Consider the following 19,733-nt stretch of genomic DNA (forward strand, 5'->3'; position numbering starts at 1 on the left):
GAGAGAGAAATGAATACTTTTATTGATCAGACATGCATTAAACTGATCACAAGTGATATTTGTAATATTAAAAGATAATAATTTATTTAATAAATGAGAATAAATGCTGTCTATTGAACTTTATCATCAAAGAATCCTAAAAAATAAAATCATATCAATAGTATCATGGTTTTTAAGCAGCACAACTGTTTTAATAACTGAGATAATAATCATAAATGTTTCTTGATTATAAAATCATCATATAAGAATGATTTGTGACAGATCATTGAAGACTGGAGTAATGATGATAAATTCAGCTTTGATCACAGGAATAAATTACACTACTATATATTCAAATAGAAAAAAGCTGTTTTAAGTTGTAATAATATTTCACAATATTACTGTTTTAACTGTATTTTTGATTAAATAAATGCAGCCTTGGTGAGCAGAAGGTACTAAACATTAAAAAAGCTGTCAGTTAGCACTGCATTATTCATATGATACTTTATTGTCAATAAATAGGCTACATTGAGATGGCTTGAAAAACACTCATAAATTATATATTGTCGTAATCGTCTGATTGTTGTCGTCACGTTCTACGAATCCACTTTTGGAGTTTCTGTGAGAGAGCGCCCTCCTCATACTTAGATACGTATAAAATGACAGGTCATGCATAGATTATTTTTTTGTCTCTGAATTTATATCTTGATGTATTCACATTGGTTCATACGTAAATACACTTCCCCGTGACCTCAAGAAGCGCGTTATCAACCAAGGTTAGAGAAGGCTGTTTTTAGCGTCCCTGTTAACTTGCCCGCCGCCGCGCCGGGAACCCGGTTCGAATCCCGCTCGGAGCGGGTCGACTAGGATCAGGGAGACCCAGTAAAAGTGCAGGGGACGAAAATAAATTTTATTAAAAGTGCGAGGGACACGTCCCCAACCCCCTCCCCACCGTAATCTGCGTCCATGCATATCAAGCAAACAAGATCTCTGGTTATTCTCTCCATTTCTAAGTCAGAAATGAGTGGTGAAGAGACTTGACGGTTCGGCTGGTCAAATGTTGGATCATCCTCGAACTACCAATGAAAGAGCATTCACACAGACACACACCATACCAAGAGAAGGGGAGCTTGGTGGTGGGGGGAGAGTGTGTGTGTGTGTGTGTGTGTGTGTGTGTGTGTGTGTGTGTGTGTGTGTGTGTGAGAGAGAGAGAGAGAGAGAGAGAGAGAGAGAGAGAGAGAGAGAGAGAGAGAGAGAGAGAGAGAGAGAATGAAAGACAGGGAGAGAGAGAGAGAGAGAGAGAGAGAGAGAGAGAGAGAGAGAGAGAGAGAGAGAGAGAGAGAGAGAGAGAGAATGAAGAGACAGGGAGAGGGAGAGAGAGAGCGAGAGAGAGAGAGAGAGAGAGAGAGAGAGAGAGAGAGAGAGAGAGAGAGAGAGAGAGAGAGAGAGAGAGAGAGAGAGACACTACAGATGCAGGAGGTGGTGCTTGGACACATTTTAGAGGCGTAAAGGCCTGCCTCGTCTGGTGCAGATCAGATCATTTACAAAAAGACACATCCACCACTCAAAACAAGAGAAAGTCGCCGCCGGACACTGCCAGCATCCTCACCGTCCTGCTGCAGGAGTAACGGCCGCCGGCTGTTGCATCAACAACACGTAGCTGGCCATGAGTCCTGGCAGTTTGCGCGGCATGCTGGACGTCAGCAACGTAACCTGGGCTCTGTCGGAGCGCTCCGTGCTGCAGCCCATGTGGGATTACCTCCAGCAGAACCACGAGAGCAGCTTGCGCTCGCCGCTGTTTCCCGTCGTCATCTCTGTGTTCATGTACTGTGCTGGTGTTTTTCTACACCGTGCTGGACCTGCTGGCACCCACCTGGCCCTCCATCCGACGCTACCAGATCCACCAGGACCGCACCGTCACCTGGTCCAACATCGGATCCACTTTGGCGCTCACCACGTACAACCATCTGCTCTACATCTTCCCCGCCGCCGTGGCCCAGTGGCTCTGGCGGCCACCCGTGCCGCTCCCCCGCGAGGCACCCACGCTCGCCGCCTTCCTGCTGGGCATCGTGGGCTGCACGGTGGTGTTTGACTTCCAGTACTACTTGTGGCACCTTCTGCATCACCGCGTGGGCTGGCTGTACCGCACCTTTCACGCGCTCCATCACCAGTACCGGCAAACCTTCAGCCTGGTCACGCAGTACCTGTCCGCCTGGGAGCTCTTCAGCGTGGGCTTCTGGACCACCGTGGATCCTCTGCTGCTCCAGTGCCACTGTCTCACCGCCTGGGCGTTCATGCTGTTCAACATCTGGGTGTCCACCGAGGACCACTGCGGGTACGATTTCCCTTGGGCGATGCACCGTCTGGTTCCCTTCGGCCTTTGGGGCGGCGCGCTGCGGCACGACGCTCACCATCAGCAGCCGGGCACCAACTTTGCGCCTTTCTTCGCTCACTGGGACTGGCTGGGGGGCACGGCGACCATGCCGGCTCCTGTGAAGACAAAAACACAGAGAGAAAAGGACGAAAAGGAAGCCTGAGGCTCGCTTTCCCTTTCACACCCTCGCTCTCATCCCTCTCCCTTCGCTCCATCTGTCCCGCCCTGTCTCACACATTCCCCGTCGCTATTCATCTTCTCCCCCGGACTGCAGATCAAGTGTCTTACTAACAAACCACTAGAGGAGAAGCGGAGCTAAACATTGCCAACGGTTCTTGAATGTATAAAGTGTCTTTTCTTGCAAATCTATCTATTTTTCTAAAATGAAAAAAAAAAAAAAACACTTCAGCATTGGCCAATTTTTTGGAGGTTATGTGGGATATCTCAGGTTAGTAGTTTTGGCCTTATGTTCGCAATGTCTTTTTAAAGAGATTACGTGTGTTGAAAATGCCTTGTGTTCCAATGCTTGTTATTGTATTTTTCACTAAACTTCAGTCAATAAAACGCTGTTGTTTGTTAAGTTTATACCTTCAGCTGTGATGATATAAATTTGAAGACATTTGCAACCTTTGGATTGCTCTAAAAAAAGGACTGACCGTTACATTCGTTGGGAGTGTATGAGGTAACGTTGTGTGAACACACAGGCATGTTGGCTAACAGTGATTGCTAGAAAGCGCTAAGACTGCTTACATCATCTCTGGTGCTGATTTGCCTTTGCTAATATGAATAAAAAAGTGCTCAAAGCACAGACAATATGAGCTTGCTATTTGTTTAAAGGTGCAAATTACCCAAAAAGGAGAGTTGTATCAATGTAACTGGCCTCATGTGATTCCAACTATATATTATGGTCTTTCTTCAATGAAAAACAAAGAGAGATGTTCAGCAAAATATCAGAGCTGTTCTTCCAGTAAAAGTGGATGGTGATTTAAAAAGCTGACAAAGAAACATATAAAAGTTTAAGCCAGCAGAGCTCTCAAATCTCATTCGAGCTTTCAAAAGAGGCACCTTTTGATGCATCATGCCAGGATGGACGTCAAAAAGGCTCAACTCTATTGGTTCTCGTACGTCACATGACCAATCAAGTTTTTATAAATGTGACTGTAAATGACATTTGAGAACTGCGTAAGGCTTAAAGGGATCGTTTGTGCAAAAAAAAAAACTTGAATTTTGTCAATGTTCTCACCCACATGTCATTTCAACTCCATATATATTCTTTCTTTCGTGAAACACAAAATCAGATGTTCGGTAGAATGTCTTAGCTGCTCTTCCAGTGAAAGTGGATGTTGATTTACACTGTCAAGCTGTTAAAAAATACAAAAAGCACCATATAACGACAGTTGTGCAATATATTCAAAGTCTTCTGAAGCAAAACAACAGATTTATGTGAGAAACAGACAAAAATATAAATGTAATTTCAAAAATACCACTTATTAAACCAAGTGTGGCATAAATGGCATTTGAGTACTGCATAGGGCTTAAAGGGACAGTTCACCCTAAAATGAGAATTCTCATTTACGCTTGTGATTGTAAAAAGGCGCTTTTTGACAAATCACACCAGGACAGATGTCAGTGATCCCGAACACCATTGGTTCTCACGTGTCACATGACCAGTCATGATATGGAAAGTTTAAAAAAAGAAATGGTTGTAAAGGACATTTGAGGACTGCATAAGGCTTAAAGGTGCAGTGTAAGTTGTAGCGGCATCTGGTGGTGAGTTTGCGAATTGCAACTGTCCACCGCTCACCCCTCCCTTTCCAAACTATGGTGGCTGACACAGGACAAAGATGTTGTCACAATATTACTGTTTTTTAGCATGAGACTTCTTTCAAAAACATTAACAATAGTATACTGAAAAAATATCTTCTTACTATTTTTTAGTCTAAATACCTCAAAAAAAAAAAATCTTAAATCAAGATGCATTTATTACATCAATAAAAAAATAGGTGAGTTTTTACTTTAAAAAAGCTGCCAGTGGGGTAAGAAAAATAATATTGTTTCTGACTGAATTCTTGTTTCCGTCTCAAAGAGAAAAAAGATTATTTTGCAGATTATATTGCAGATCATTTTGCTTGTTTAAACAAAAATTCAATAAACTTAGATTTTTAGAAAACAAGAACAAATGTCTTATGTCATTTTTAACGTATCTAGTAAATTAATCTTGATTTCATTTTTTTTTATATTTGGACTGAAAACAAGAAACAAATACCAAATAAGAAGAGCATTTTTTTGCAGTGTAGTCACATCTTTTGATAATTTAAAATATAATAGGCCTTTGTAATGTGCGTTTGTTGACTGGATTCTAAATAAACTACAACAAAATATATTTCCTTTGTCCTATTGCTTATAGCTCCATCTCAGTCCCATACCTTAGGCTCATTCCTTATGCAGCTCATTATGCGGGTCTTTTGTCTCTCAGGTGTGATACCTATATATTCATGATCGTTCACGACTCTTCGCATATGGCCTGTGTAAAGAAAAAGTGTCTTAGAAAAGTTAAATCAATATGTATTGTATTATATGAATTAGCTGGCTCAATGATTCTAACATCAGTTTGAAGCAAAAACTTTAGGCAACAACACCCATTAGTCAAAAGTCTCGTGGCCGCATATCTATTGTGTGTTTTGAGGACTTAATTCAAATTTTTTTTTTCAAAACCCATGCATAAACATTCTTCTCTCAAAAATACAAGCATGTAGCTACATACATGTTGCTCACATATTATAGTAGCACAGTTTGTGGTGAATAGAGTGTAATTACACTTTTGCCATTAAAGGTGCACTATGCAGCTTTCCGTCCACTGGAGGGCGCCTATTCAAAACAAATGCGTAGTTTGATGACGCAAAGTGTGAGCGCAGCATCTTGGGAGATGTGGTCTTCTCATCACAGCCGGTGGAAAATAGGACTCGGGCAGAAAACACGTTCATGCATGCGGTTAATAACGTTACTGTAGCCTAAAGCAGAGCAGGACCGAGTGTTCTGGACCTGAGCACAGCTGCTGGAGCGATTGTTAAACAAATACCCGCCTCGCGAACACCGGGACTTTTATTATGACGGGACGGGACACATTCGCCGGGCGCCTGCACAGATCCGCTCTTCCGGTTATGATTTTTAAGGTAATGGAGCTCTGTTTATCATATCAGATACACTTAAGTGTGTTTAAAACGATGTTATGACGTTACTCCGTGCGTTCACTTGTTCACACTGCTAAGAGTAAAGCGCTCCTGCGAAATAAAAGCCGGAACCGAGGGTAACGCAGATATGACGCAATTGACAGGCGACTCCCTCAAATGCAATGCTGCAACGTCCCTGTCCTTAGTTAAAATAGCAATTTTCTCACAATTTACAAATAGTTGGAAACTTCTGGGATATTGTAGGTTCTCAACTGAACAAAATATATAACACCGGCCTAGTGGTTTTTGGATATTTTACTGCAAAAATACTACATAGTTCACCTTTAAAGAAAATGTAATGTGCTGAAAAAAGCACAAATGTCAGAACATGTCAAAACTTCTAAAGGGCCCCAAAACGGTTCAGACTCATGAGGGTAACATAGGGTTACACTTTGGTCCGTTTCTCATACAAAGCTATCAGACGACTTCCAAAAATAGATATATGGACCACTTTTATGGATTGATACGACAATGGCGGAACGTAAATGATTACAAAATTCATGAACTATAAGAACAATGTTTACTCTTCAGGATATGGAAGTCCAACCGCCCTGAACATACGCCACAGCATGCCGTGTGTGTTTTCTGCCATTGTTCGGTTCTATGCCACACTACGCTATTCGACAGTTTTACATAAGAGAAGCCCGCAGAGGATCTGGGCTGAGATCAGTCTACAGCCAAAGCGGAGAGGCAATGCTAATTAATCATCTTCTCTTTTAGCCTCCTACTGATCCCTCTGGCACATGGAGAATAGCTCCCCATGCTTTGAGAGAGAGAGAGAGAGAGAGAGAGAGAGAGAGAGAGAGAGAGAGAGAGAGAGAGAGAGAGAGAGAGAGAGAGAGAGAGAGAGAGAGAGAGAGAGAGAGAGAGAGAGAGAGAGAGAGAGAGATTCAGATAAAGTTGGCTTATGACTCCAGGAACTGAACAATTTCAAATATTACATTATATATTTTCCACAGTAAGATACCAGCATGCAATGCAATGTAATGAAATAACACGGAAGACCTTTAGCAAAGGGGGCGGAGGTGCTATCTGTAACCTTTAACTAGCTCGGAGGATGCCAAATAAACAAACAAACATGAAAATCTTAGCTTTGCTGCGTTTGTGCATGCGAGGCTGAGCAGTACCTGGCTCTCATCCAGCAGCTCAGTATCTCTGAAGACCTCAGGCTGAGCTCTCTAAACAGTAAGTTGTTATCTGCAGCTCAGCACAGGAAACCCTGGACCATTTCCCATCAGGCACTGTTGTGGACGCCTCCCCCTCTGGCACTGCAACAGAGGGGTCCTTTAGGAATGTGGAAACTGGGAGAAAATGTGGACTGTGTTTTAAACAAGCAGTTATGCAGCAGAGATAAGATAAAACTGAGACACACAAGTAGGTTAAATGTGTACATCTGAGTGATAATGACATAATGGTGATAAATAATGATAATGGTATAAATCACCTTCACGGTCATTAGAAAAATCTATGATCTACTGTAAAACATTTTCACCTTTCATTTACATTTGTACTGAACAATGAGATCACCCAAACTGACATCAAAATACAAAGAAAGCCTATATCTCAGAATAAATCATCATGGTTCACCGTTTATTGATCTGATTGGCTAATGTATAATGCAAAATGTTACATTTTTGCAGTAGTTATGTATGCAAATATTTTGTATGTCACATCCAGATGACCTACTACATCAAAATTTGCTACAAACAGCAGAGCACACTATTAATTTATGTGGGTTTTTCTCTCTCTCTTTTCATTGATTGCCAATAGTGGTAGTTTTAATTCAAAAACTGGATTAAGTATGCAAAAGGACTATTTCTGGGATAATACACACAACACTTGCTGAATTATCCATGCAACAGTGATCATGGGACAACAGTAAAACATACTACCCTTTAAAAACATCTCACATATTTTACATATCATTTTAAAATAGTAGGTAGTACACAGAATACACTGCGCAGTACATGGTACTCTTTTCTTAGCCAATGAATACATGAAAAAAAAAACAAGTGCTGCACTTACCAGATCTGTACAGTAGATGCCGCTGTGTTCAATCCTCATCCATCCATTGACTATGAGAGAGAACTGCAGTCATTCATAATAAAAGATCAAATTGAGAAATAGTACAAAGAAGTGTTATTTTAGAATTCATATTTTGAATTAGTTTTTACTTACATTTTTTCTAGGTTTCTATTTTATTTTAAAGTTTTAGGAACTATGTTGTATGTTTTTGACATTTTTATAGTTGATTTTATTTCAGTTTTAGGTATTTTAGTATATAAAGTTGAACTAAATGAAAATAAGAAATCTTGCCTTGGTAATTAAAAATATAATAATAATAATAATAATAATAATAATAATAATAATTATTTATTTATTTTTTATTATTATTATTTTTTTTTATTTTACAGTTAATAAGTATTTTATTTCAAGCAACAGAAGTGTTATTTTTAAGGCTTTAAAAAAATAGCTTTAAATAACTGGGTACAAAGCATTGTAACTATTTTAACCTCAATAAATTTCAAATTATTTCATTAAGGTAATTTGCCCATTTACATTGTACCTTATATACACAGTTGGTTTAAAAAGCGCACTCTAACAGTTATTTTATTTACATTTACATGAGGTTCTTCATTTTAAAAAAGGAAACAAAAAGTCACTGTTTGGATTTAAATAGGCAAATGCGTAAGTCAATGATTAGATCAGCATCGCAGTGATTATTATGTTTCCAGCATGTTTGGCAACAGTTCATCTAACCCTATAATTGATGGAGTGGAGCTTTTCATTTCTTATACAACCATGTATGAAGAGAGATCATGGCCATATTTCAGGATAACAATGCCAAGATTCATCATGCTCAAACTGTGAAATAATGGTTTCAGGGAGCCTGAAGAATCATCTTCAAACATATATATCAGGAGAAAGAGAGTGAGGGAACTCTCTCAATGGCTTGCAACATCAAACCTGCTTCAACATGCTCAAACAGAACTGGTTTGACCAGTACCTGTGTTTATACTACACAAGGCACAATGTCATTTGCAGACTGGTCCTATTTTTAAATAAACACCTGTTAAGAAATTCAACCACCCAACACACAGCTGTAAACAATATGTGATTGTGTGCTTGGAGGTGACCCTGAATCTTAAACAGCAGGTGGCGACGTGCGGTCTTGCATGTGTTCAGCCAAATGAGAGAAGTTGAGACTCTTTTGTGATATTTGCATAAAACCACATTTCAGTTGTTTCTCCGATACAAATCTGTATGGAAATGATCCGAGATATCAACACTTGGTCACAGGTTATGATACATACCTGTCCAGCACAGATTTGTTTTCTCTCACCCTGGTTTATTCACATCTGTTCTTCCAGGGAGAATGTAAAGCTGAATAACAGGTTATCAGACACCCGACCAAGGGAGGGTGGAAAGGGGGAGTGCAGAGACAAAGAAAGAGAGGATAGGGGGAGGGAGAGATAAGAGAAAGAGAAGTAACGTCTTCCTCTCTGTGCTGTCAGCCTTATGCAATAGGAACTTCACTCGCTTTAAACACTGCTGCTCTCTAATTAACAGCATAGTCTAAAGTTCACAATCTTTCAGTCTTTTAAAAGAGCTGTGTTTTTTACCTTAAAGTGATACCACTTTTTCATATTAAACTATGTTATTCCCACTTCAGCGCTGGAAAGATGAATCTGTATTTAAACTGGGTCATTAATGTAGTAGAAATGTGAATTTATTTTTGAATTTGGTGCTTTCTAGTCTGAGAAAAGACAGAAAATGTATTTTTGTCTCATGGGGATGAAAGACTACAATCCCCTGTGAGGCCATTCCCAAAGCCACTGCTACTGAATTACTGTGACTGAGTTTGAAAACAGACACTAAAATTAAATACAGAACGTGTCTGTTCAATATAATGCTCGAGTTGCCGCATGAGTCTCATAGCACTAACTGCATGCAGGAGTCAGATTACATTTAACGTCATAAATGAGCTGATGAGCTCTCATGATGAGAGCTGAGGTAAACGCGACCACACTCGCGGCATACATTCAAAAACGCGTGATCAGTCTGGCGCGTTTTCAGTTCATGCCTTTGGAAGCTCAACTTTCATAGGAATTAATTTGAGAAGTTAAAACACTTACATTGCTCTCAGCAAAGTTGAGTTTTGATGAATGCCTGCAGCTGAGAGCTGAGCTGTGAGTGAGATCTCCCATCCCCCATACGTGGGTTGAAAACATGCGGAAATAGCTCCCTCTGCTGACTGTAGTCTTTAGCCTTTGGCCAAACATTCCAAAGATGACGCAAATATCGTCAAATTGCGTCATGGGTGGAATTTTTCCAGAAATAAAATGCGTAAATCTCTTGTCTAAGGGGGATATGAGAGGGGGAAGCACATTTATTTGAATATACTCCAGGGTTTCTACTGATACAAAGCCATATGCTAATCGCTGAAGTAACCCTTTAACTAAAACGAGTTGATACATACCTCTCTCGTCTCAGTGCGTGCACCTAATCGCTCTGACGTGCGGTGATGATCTGATAGCATTTAGCTTAGCCCACTAAGCCCAGCTCATTCACTATGGTACCAAACAGAGATCAAAGTTAGAAGCGACCAAACACCTCCACGTTTCCCCTTTAAATACAGTTACACGAATAGTTGAACGACCTAGTATGGAGACATAAAATATAACATGGTGCTTTTCTAAGCGGATTAAATCTCATTTCTGTAAATATGGGAGAGGGAGAGATATGAGGGAGGATGTTTCAGCCGGGACTTTTTACTGCGCCGAGTCGAAGTACTCTCAGAAGTGCTATCGTGCCATACATTATAGTTCTCCTTTTTTTAAACTGCTAAGAAAAGCGCCACATTTTATTTGGTGCCACAATACTTGATCGTTCAACTATTCGTGTAACTGTATTTAAAGGGGAAACGTGGAGGTGTTTGGTCGCTTCTAACTTGATCTCTGTTTTGGACCACCTTGTGGTCAAAAGTTATAATACAATTTACACAAATGCTAATAACTTTTGACTGAATTTGGCAACTGGTATTAACAGATTACTTGGGTCATGCAGAGAACATAGATATCAACATACATATATATCAATCGATAGGAATATTAATTCTTGCCATCTCTAGAGCCCCTTTCACACTGCGATTCCGGCAAATTCACAGATAATGCGACCCGGCATTTGTTCCCGGGCCGCTAGATTTGGTCCATTCACACTGCCAGCGAAATACCGTAATATGTGCGCTTTCACACACAACGCTTAACGGTCCCGGGTCGAGTTGACACGTGACATCCTGATGTGACGTATAATGGCGAGCGATCTCAGCTTCAGCGCGGATAGTAAGGAGCTCCGTGGTCTCGACTTGTGTCCAGTTTGCACACATTTCTGCTTGTTTATTTTAGTTTCTTTTGTATACGAACACTCTCTGCGCTTAAAACACCGACTAGCTCTTCTGGCACTGCAGGGTTGTATTATTGAAAAAACAAGCTCTAGGAGTCGCACGATAACTACGTACACGTTGCGGCATTAGTTTCGGCTTTTGTTCACACAGCGCTCGTCCCGGGTCGAATACCGCAATATTACTAGGTCCCCGACTCAGGTTCAATTCGGTAATCAATCCCGGGACGTAGTTGCTTTCACACAGAAAGCCACCCGGCAATGTTCCAGGAATATTGCGGGTCCGACATGCAGTGTGAAAGGGGCTTAGTTGTCATAATCAAACCTCCAGTCCGCCATTTTGATTTTCTTTAAAAACCTATACTTATTAAAAATCCTCTTAGACCATTGGTCCTATTTTAACCAAAATCATATTGTATCATCTTCAGACCATGGCGGCAAAAAGTTATGGATTTAGTGTCGATAGATGAAACTGTTTTCGTATACCGCATCAACAAATTTGTCAAAATGCATTATGCCAAAATGACTCTGAGGCTGTATCTCTGCAATGCTTTGCCATATTGACACCAAACTTTGCATGTATTATTGTCACCTCACACTGACCACACCATATCAATTTGGTTACAGTGTCAGATGACTGAACAAATTAACTAAGTCATTCATTCGATTTATAGTTTTCATCTGGTTGATGATAAAATGGGTGAAAATAATCCCACAAATTTACACTGTACTAACACAACAAACCTGAATATAGTGGTGGAGAGTTCTACATTGGCAAAACAACTCACATTTTCTTCCCAATATGTAATCTAAACCTATTTGAATTATTATATTCAAACTAGAGGCAAAAATGGGAAAGCTTTAAACTATAGCCCATTGTTAAATTCAGACAAATCTGCATAATATAGAAATCTACATAACAGTGTCACTGAGTTTACCTTCACCCACACCATGAAAAACACTTCCATGCAAACGCATCCTTCTATCACACAGTCTAATAATTATTCAAATGATGCCAGTAAAAAAACTGCACCCTAAATGGCATGGACAAGACCAGTGCGGTATCCATAGCAACATCAAAAGACAAACACATCTAGAAATGGCCAGGAAGCTGTGAAGTCAAGAACCAAGAATCTGCGTGTGTGAAATTGGATCATCGGGGAGTGAGACAGCGTGAGAAAAAGAATGAGCGACAAAGAGAAAGAGAGAGAGAGAGAGTTTGCATTTTATTTGAGGCTGTGGTTGGTTACAGCCTAGCCTGGAGGCTATACATATATCTGACCAAACATAATAGTCACATGAGACAGAGTGAAATGTAAATAAGTGAAATAATAAAACCTTCTATTCACTGGATTTGATGCTACCTGAGGGGCTAGATATGGAAGTCCATTTGAACCTAAGAGTAAAAAAGGTATGGTGAGATAAATTTCATGTTGCAAGATTTAAAGTTAAAATAGGGAAATAATGTTGTAAAGTCTTGGATACAAGACATACCACAAGGCGGTCTGTATAAAAAAAAAAAAAAAAAAAAAAAAAAAAAAAATTAAAAATGTTTTTAAGAAATTAAAACTATACAACTCTAGATACACCCTAGCGGCAGCAAATCTAATTTTCATCCAGGATGTCTACACTTTAAAAAAATGTTGTTGGTTTTTGTTGGTTTAACTTAAAAATGGAAGTAACCTGGTTGCCTTAAAACTTTGAGTTTATTGAAATAAAAAAATTGAGTTGATACAATGAAGAAAATTTGTTTAATAAATAGAAACTCAAAATATTATTGTATCTGAACCACATAAAAAAATTGATAAATCATGAAAATAGCACTATTTGGCGTGTTTCACTGCGTCATCAGAAATAAAACACACAATTACCCATGCTTACAAAATCTTTTAATAATATTTAATATTATTGAGTTCAATTTATGAGTTCAATGAACTCAAAATTTTAAGGCAACCAGGTAACTTTTTTTCTAAATAATTTTTTTACAGTGTAGCAACTCTTTATTGACTTGTGAGCTTGAAAAACCAAACTCTAGTCAGGCCAATCACATTGGCCCTCATTTATCAATCGTGCGTAGAAACAAGCATTTACATTTTACATTTAATCATTTAGCAGACGCTTTTATCCAAAGCGACTTACAAAAAAGGGTAGAGCAATAGAAGCAATGAAACAAATAAGGCCAACAACCTGTAAGAGCTGTAAGAAATCTCAATTAATTAGCACAGTACACAACTTTTTTTTTATTTTTTATAGCCAGCTACAACAAATACTCACGTACGGAAAATACAGAACACTGGATTTTGATAGCTATGATAACAACCCATTAGGACTAAGGCTGATGCCCCAAATGTTGTCGTTAATGCGGATTCAGTGGCCCAATGGGTTGGTTTTGTATGGCATTCTAGCTAAACGTGCAGCAATAGCCATCGACAGCAAAAACTCACGTACGCAAAATACAGAACACTGGATTGTGGTAGCTATGATAACTATGTAACATACCCGCAAGAAAGCAAAAATCCGGATGAGCGTATATATTGGCGTAAGATTATGCTTACACTATTCTCACCGCCTGATTTATGAAGCTGTGCGCACCACTGCAAGCAAGGTGTATGCAATACCTGCCCTTGATAAATGCCACGGCTGAAAACGATCGTCATTAGAATAACACGCCCCTATATATTCAAGTCTCCGCCTCCCCCACGCCCTCATTTTACGGCATGGACACACGGAAGACGGCAAAGAAGAAACTTCTCCAATGTGGAGATCGAGACCATCACCAGGTGGAAAAAAACTAAAAAAATTTATTTGGGAGTTTAAAGAGTGGGATTAAAGGCACCCACAAGAACAAAATATGGACCCAGTGCATTATTTTACAGCACGTTTTGAAACAATTAGCATTTAAATTCGTATCATGGCACATGTATTGGGGTGTACGACAGTGATGATGATGTGATGTGGAGTACCATTCATTCACATTAATTAATTAATTGTAAGATTCTTCTTCTTCTTCTTCTTATTTTTATTATTAATGATGCTTATTGTTATTTAGAAGAAGAATTTCATTATTATTATTTATTTTATTATAATTATTATTTAAAAGAAAAATAATGTAATTTTTATTATTTTGTCAGTCTGAATTATTTTCAGTCCCAGTCCGTGCGCAGCTGCCGGGCCTAACCCTGAAACGTCAGGTAAAGCGCACAGGCTCGCAACTGGAGGAATACATATGCCAAATCAAACGCTTTGGTAAAGTCACACAAATTAAACATTGAAGTCCATGTTGCACAAAAGTAAACACTGAAGTTTATAATTACTATGTTGTTGTTGTTTTACAGTGGGTCATAATATAGCATATCTTTGTCAATTGTCAGTGTGTTTTGTAGTGTTAGGAATAGTTTTTCTGCACAGTTTCAGTTTCGCACTGACTCAAAATGTGCGTACGCCAAGGTCCATATTGATAAATCTCAAAGTCACCGTGGTTTTGGGTGTACGCTGGAAATTTGGTGTACGCACTTTTGATAAATGAGGGCCAATGTGTGTAGAGTCGGTGAGCAGGATTAAAATGATGACGGCAGAGTTGCAACGGTTCCGTGTTCTAGGTGAAAACAAAGAAGCTGTGGAACAATGGTATTTCGAATCGGCTTAACCACAACTGAAATACTTTTTAGCGCTATCCCATTGCGTGCAGAGGGACTTTTAAAGACAACCGTTTATCCCACCCCTTGGATTGAGACCTGGCTCTCAACGGTGTGATGTGGGTCTGGCTTGCCAGGCTATACTAATAAAGCAAGGGTGCATTCAATTGATCAAAAGCAACATTTATAATATTTCAAATGAATAATCTCTTTTCAACTTTCTATTCATCAAAGAATCCTGAAAGAAATACATCACAGATTTTACAAAAATACCAACATTGATAATAATCAGAAATGTTTCTTGAGCAGTAAATCAACATACCGGTATTATGATTTCTGAAGGATGATGTGACACTGAAGATTGGAGGAATCATCACAGTAATACATTTAAAATATATATATTTTACAATAAATACATTATTTGAAATAGCAATAATATTACTTTAAATGCTGCCTTGGTGAGTATCATCCCCCAAGTTTTGAACAGTGCAAATTCACAATGATAATAAATAAAGTTCTGAGTTATTTTTTTTTTACTCTAAGGCAGAAATGGGCTTTTATAAGTAGAAGTAAACTCAGGCCATGTCATTTAGGCTATTATTAATCGGCAAAACTATTACTGCTTGTATACATATACACTTAATATTTTCAAGCAGTACAGAAATTAATAATTAATAACTGCTTGCTGAGGAAAGTGTGCTAGCAATTTTTGAAGAAATTTAATTTCAGCTGGCAGATGATGAAAATGTAAAAAAAATAAATGATTTGAATTATTATCATTATCTACAGTCCAAAAAAGTCACTTCCCTCCCTTAAAAATGAATCTGTGCTCAAGTTAAGACTGGAAAGGCTTAGCTAGATAAACAGGTTTAGAGGGTTTCTATAGACACAGACGAAATTGTTAGTAGAATGCTAAATATTTGCTAAAGCAGGGAGTGGACAGTGTCACTGTGTCACTATCACGGATCACAGGAGCACAGTGTGAATTAATAACAGCAACAGTTTCACAGATACATGTGTCATAGTGAGATTTGTCAATATATGAAACATGCTCATAATCAAAACTGCATAAACTTGCACATTTAAAAGACTGTTGTTCATTAAACATAAGCAGAATAAATGTGTAAATACCGTAATTTACATTTATTAATTAATTTTTTTACTAAGCAGATTCGTTTATCCAAAGCAAATAATGATAAACAAGGTCCGTTTTGTTTTCTCAAAACAATAACTAAAGCCTTGTTTCACAGACAGGGCTTAGATCAAGGCAGGATTAGGTCCTAGTTCAACTGGGACATTTAAGTAGCTTTTATAAATGTGCCTTATTTGTGGAAAAAAAAAAACATTACTGGTGTGCATCTTGAGACAAAACAATGGCACTGACATTTTAAGATATACAAGTTTCTTTCAGTCAAAACAGCTCCAACATGCACTTTAGTTTAAACATTGTCTGTGAAACTGGGAGGTAAAGGTATAGTTTACCCCAAAATGAAAATAACATGCCATACACGAATCCATTTGTTTCATTCATACATTCATTATATTAATACGATTATAATGACAGTGGCAGCCCAACATTAAGCCCAAAAAAGTGGATCCATCCATCCATCATAAAAATGATCAAAGAGGCCTTCTGAAGCGAAGTCAAGCATTTGAGTAAGAAAAATATCCATATTTAACATGTTATGAAGTAAAATATCTAGCTTCTTCCAGGCAGCCTTTCGTAATCAATAAAGAAAACGTAACTGCCACGACATATGACGTCGGACGTAAGCTCTTTGAACTGCGAGGTGCTACACTTTCTTTTGCAAGCTGAATTCGGAAGAAGGCCTGGTGGAAGCTAGATATTTTACTATAGTATAAAGCTTGCATTAACCAGGACACATGTTAATTTAACTCAGATTGTATTCGTCTGAAAGAAGGTCATATATTGGCTTGAGGGAATGATGGGGAAGTTTTAATTTATGAAACTTTTCATAAAAATTAACTAAATTTTTTTTTAGCATGTTGTAGCCTCGAAGATATCATCACAAACTCTTTGTGTCACAAGGTTAGCAAGTTTCATTGTGATGACATAGTTTGTCAGTTTCTAGCAACAACATATGACTCACACAATGTGCTCCACATGCAGTTATTCATAGGAAAAGTATTCAAATATTCATAGGAAACTAACAATTCAGCAGGAAGCAAAACAGTTTCAAAGTAAACTAATAATTTATTTAAAAAGCATTGTGCCTCGGCCCTCTGGGGATAAAGCGGTTATATCTTCTAATAGCTGCATTTTCTGGAAAGAGGTACAGTGACATTTTATTTGAAAAAAGATTCTGTGATATATGATATGAAAAACAACATGTGAGTGAAGATCTGTGCAAAACCACTTGCACAGACGTACACTGAACCAAACTCTAGAATTACAATATAGAGATAATAAAGGTTTGTTGCGAGAGATACAGCTGTTTTTTGTCAAAAATGCACAAATTTAGGAACACATAAATTAAATGTACTTCACACACACAAATAGAGTGGCTTATCTAATTATGGTTATATAATACCGTGAGGAATAAAAGAATAAAAGAAAAAAAAGGGTATTCTGACTGACAGGCAAAAGTAGTGGCAAATCAGGTTTGATGCAATAGATAAAAAAAACAACAACAACAACAACAAAAAAATAAAACAGAAGAACTTCTGGCTAAAATACCAAGTTAAAACATAAAGCAGATTACTAAACCCATCACAGGCTGACAAATTCACATTAAATATAATTTGGCAAGGCCCATCTGACCTGTACAAAAATGTAACAACAGGCTCGGTTGCTTCTCTTCAAGTTTTATGAAACTTATTGGCTTCATGGCCCTGAGCATTAGACTGAACATCGCAGTCATGTGATGAAGAAGCAGATTCAAACTCTTTGTGGCTCCTTCAGTTTTGGGTTTATGACGGTCTGACAGCTGGAACTAAATATTTTCCTGTGGTCTCAGACAGTTTATTCGGAGCATGAATGTGTAGTAAAATCCACAGTGCCACCACTCAATATGTAAACTCTTGTCCATCACGGTCCATGTCCACCCGCTCTCAGCACGTGCTGCTCTCTGTGTTTCCTGTGCTGGAAGTATAAGTGTTGGTCTTTTTCGAGTACTTCATGGAGCTGAACGACACCCTCATCCTCTCCACCGTACGACTGCTGCGGCACAGCAGTGTGTTCTTGACGTGCTCCCTGAACTCTTCTGAGACGTAGTAGTAGATGAAAGGGTCCAGGCAGCTGTTGAGGCTGGCCAGGCACAGCGTGGTGATGTAGAAGCCGTAGCCGTTATTGTCCCATCCTTTTCCCAGGAGAGAGTAGTGCACCACCAGCATCACATTACTGGGGATGAAGCAGACCAGGAATGTTACGAGGACCGTGACAATCAGGACCACCGCTCGTTGGCGGGTTTTTCCGGCGCTGCCCTCAACCGAGGATTTTCCAAGCGAGCGAAGGAGAAGAATGTAAGCCAATATGATGACCAACATTGGGATGAAGAACACAAGACCTGCCATCACCATGAAATAATAATAGGGCAACTGAACATCCAGGAACACATTGTTTCCCAGGAAGTTTTCCAGACTGATAAAGTTGACGTCATGGCAGGTGGTGATGTTGAGGTCCGGGATATAAACAGTTTGTTTGTAAAGGTACAAAGGTGTAGTGCTGACCGAAATGAAGATCCAGATACACAATGACACGATGATTGCAAATTGGTTGTTTTTCCTCTGCTGGGAGAGCGGATGAGCGCAGACCCAGTACCGCTGGACGCTTAGGCACGTGATGAAGAGGATGGAGCAGTACATGTTGCCGTAGAAGAAACCCACCATCACTTTGCACAACCCTTCCCCAAAAGTCCAGTTATTTCCTTTTAAATGGTAAGCGATCTTGAGAGGTGTCCAGATAACAAACATCAGGTCAGCCAGGGCCAGGTTGCCCATGTAAATGGCAGAAGGGTGAATTTTCTTTGATCTGAACAGCAAGACCCATATCGCCATCGCGTTGCTTGGCAACCCCACAGCAAAAACTATTATATAAACAATTGGCAGGAAGACGGTCGTCAGGCCGCTCGTTAATGTTTCTTCTACGACTTTATCAATATTTACATGCTCCACGACTATTAAACCTCGCCCTCTGCCTTTAAAGCTAACGTTACCTGAAAGATAGAAAGATGGATTCTTAAATTAGTGAATTACAAACCTAAAAACACATCAGATAAGTAACACAAGTAACGTTACATGGAAAAAATGGATGAATTAAAGCGACTCACCTGGCTGTGCCGAAGCAAATATCACACACGCGGAAAAAAACAATATCCATGAACTCGCGGAGACAGCCATAATCCGTGATTTTCAAACTTTTCGTTCTTTTCCTAAATTGAACAACAGTATGTCTCCTGGAGCGCCGTGTAACCTCTGCTGTTCCTTTCCGTGAAATGTTTTTAGTCGACCCTGAAAGAATGAAGGACACACCTTGGCTGAAGCGCGTCAGGTTTCCACCTGCATGACGTCACACGCTCGACGCATGTAGGTCAGTTCCAGATACTGGAGCGCGTGAGTTTTGAGCGTGGGAGGAGAGAGAGAGAGCAGGATTTATTTAATGGTCATATGACCATTCGATTCGATTTTTTCAATATTAAATATAACAGTAGGCCTACTATTTAGGTTAAACGTGCTATTATTTTTTTCTTGAAATAAATATAACATTTTAACATTCATTCTTTCAATAGCCTACTTTCTTTATTGTCATCTGTAAGTTAACACAATGACAATCTTATTTTGTCCATTCCTCACAAGAAAGACGGGACAGAAGGGCATAAGAAACACTACAATTAAAATACATTGAAATAGCCTATACCTAAGGGCAATACACTAAGAATACCATATGGGTAAATAATACAAACAATTCAAAATATAGTAAGAATCAATACACAGAATGATCATCTTTATTTAATCAAAATGACAGTGCATTATCACTAACTTGTTCTCAGACCACAACTTGCAGTGCTTTATTGTTACTGAAAACCCAAACTAATGAGAAACAAACTGAAATAAAGCTGATACGAATACAATAAAAATATATTTTATGAAATAAAA

The 19,733-nt window shown here is 38.9% G+C and overlaps 2 protein-coding genes and 1 long non-coding RNA gene across 3 annotated transcripts; 1 reads left to right on the forward strand and 2 right to left on the reverse strand.

Annotated features, from left to right (window-relative positions):
* The first annotated feature begins 1,351 nt into the window (after positions 1-1,351).
* On the forward strand, positions 1,352-3,590 carry ch25hl2 (cholesterol 25-hydroxylase like 2). The gene is given in 2 exon segments (XM_067424208.1): positions 1,352-1,806; positions 1,808-3,590. Coding segments are annotated over 2 exon segments (870 nt in total). The 5' UTR covers positions 1,352-1,645; the 3' UTR covers positions 2,517-3,590.
* A 134-nt stretch (positions 3,591-3,724) lies between these two features.
* LOC137046802 (uncharacterized) lies at positions 3,725-9,003 on the reverse strand. Its single transcript, XR_010899079.1, has 4 exons — positions 8,898-9,003; positions 7,609-7,658; positions 6,711-6,884; positions 3,725-4,877 (listed from the first exon to the last, which is right to left on the reverse strand). It is a non-coding gene; the product is annotated as an uncharacterized lncRNA (long non-coding RNA).
* Positions 9,004-14,985: 5,982 nt separating this feature from the next.
* Positions 14,986-19,158, reverse strand: LOC137046596 (proteinase-activated receptor 2-like). Its single transcript, XM_067423872.1, has 2 exons — positions 18,908-19,158; positions 14,986-18,793 (listed from the first exon to the last, which is right to left on the reverse strand). Exons 1-2 carry the CDS (start codon positions 18,975-18,977, stop codon positions 17,691-17,693), a joined length of 1,173 nt encoding a protein of 390 aa, XP_067279973.1. The 5' UTR covers positions 18,978-19,158; the 3' UTR covers positions 14,986-17,690.
* Positions 19,159-19,733: the final 575 nt, after the last annotated feature.

This window comes from Pseudorasbora parva, chromosome 18 (genome assembly GCF_024679245.1).
Source record: "Pseudorasbora parva isolate DD20220531a chromosome 18, ASM2467924v1, whole genome shotgun sequence".
NCBI classification, from domain to species: domain Eukaryota; kingdom Metazoa; phylum Chordata; class Actinopteri; order Cypriniformes; family Gobionidae; genus Pseudorasbora; species Pseudorasbora parva.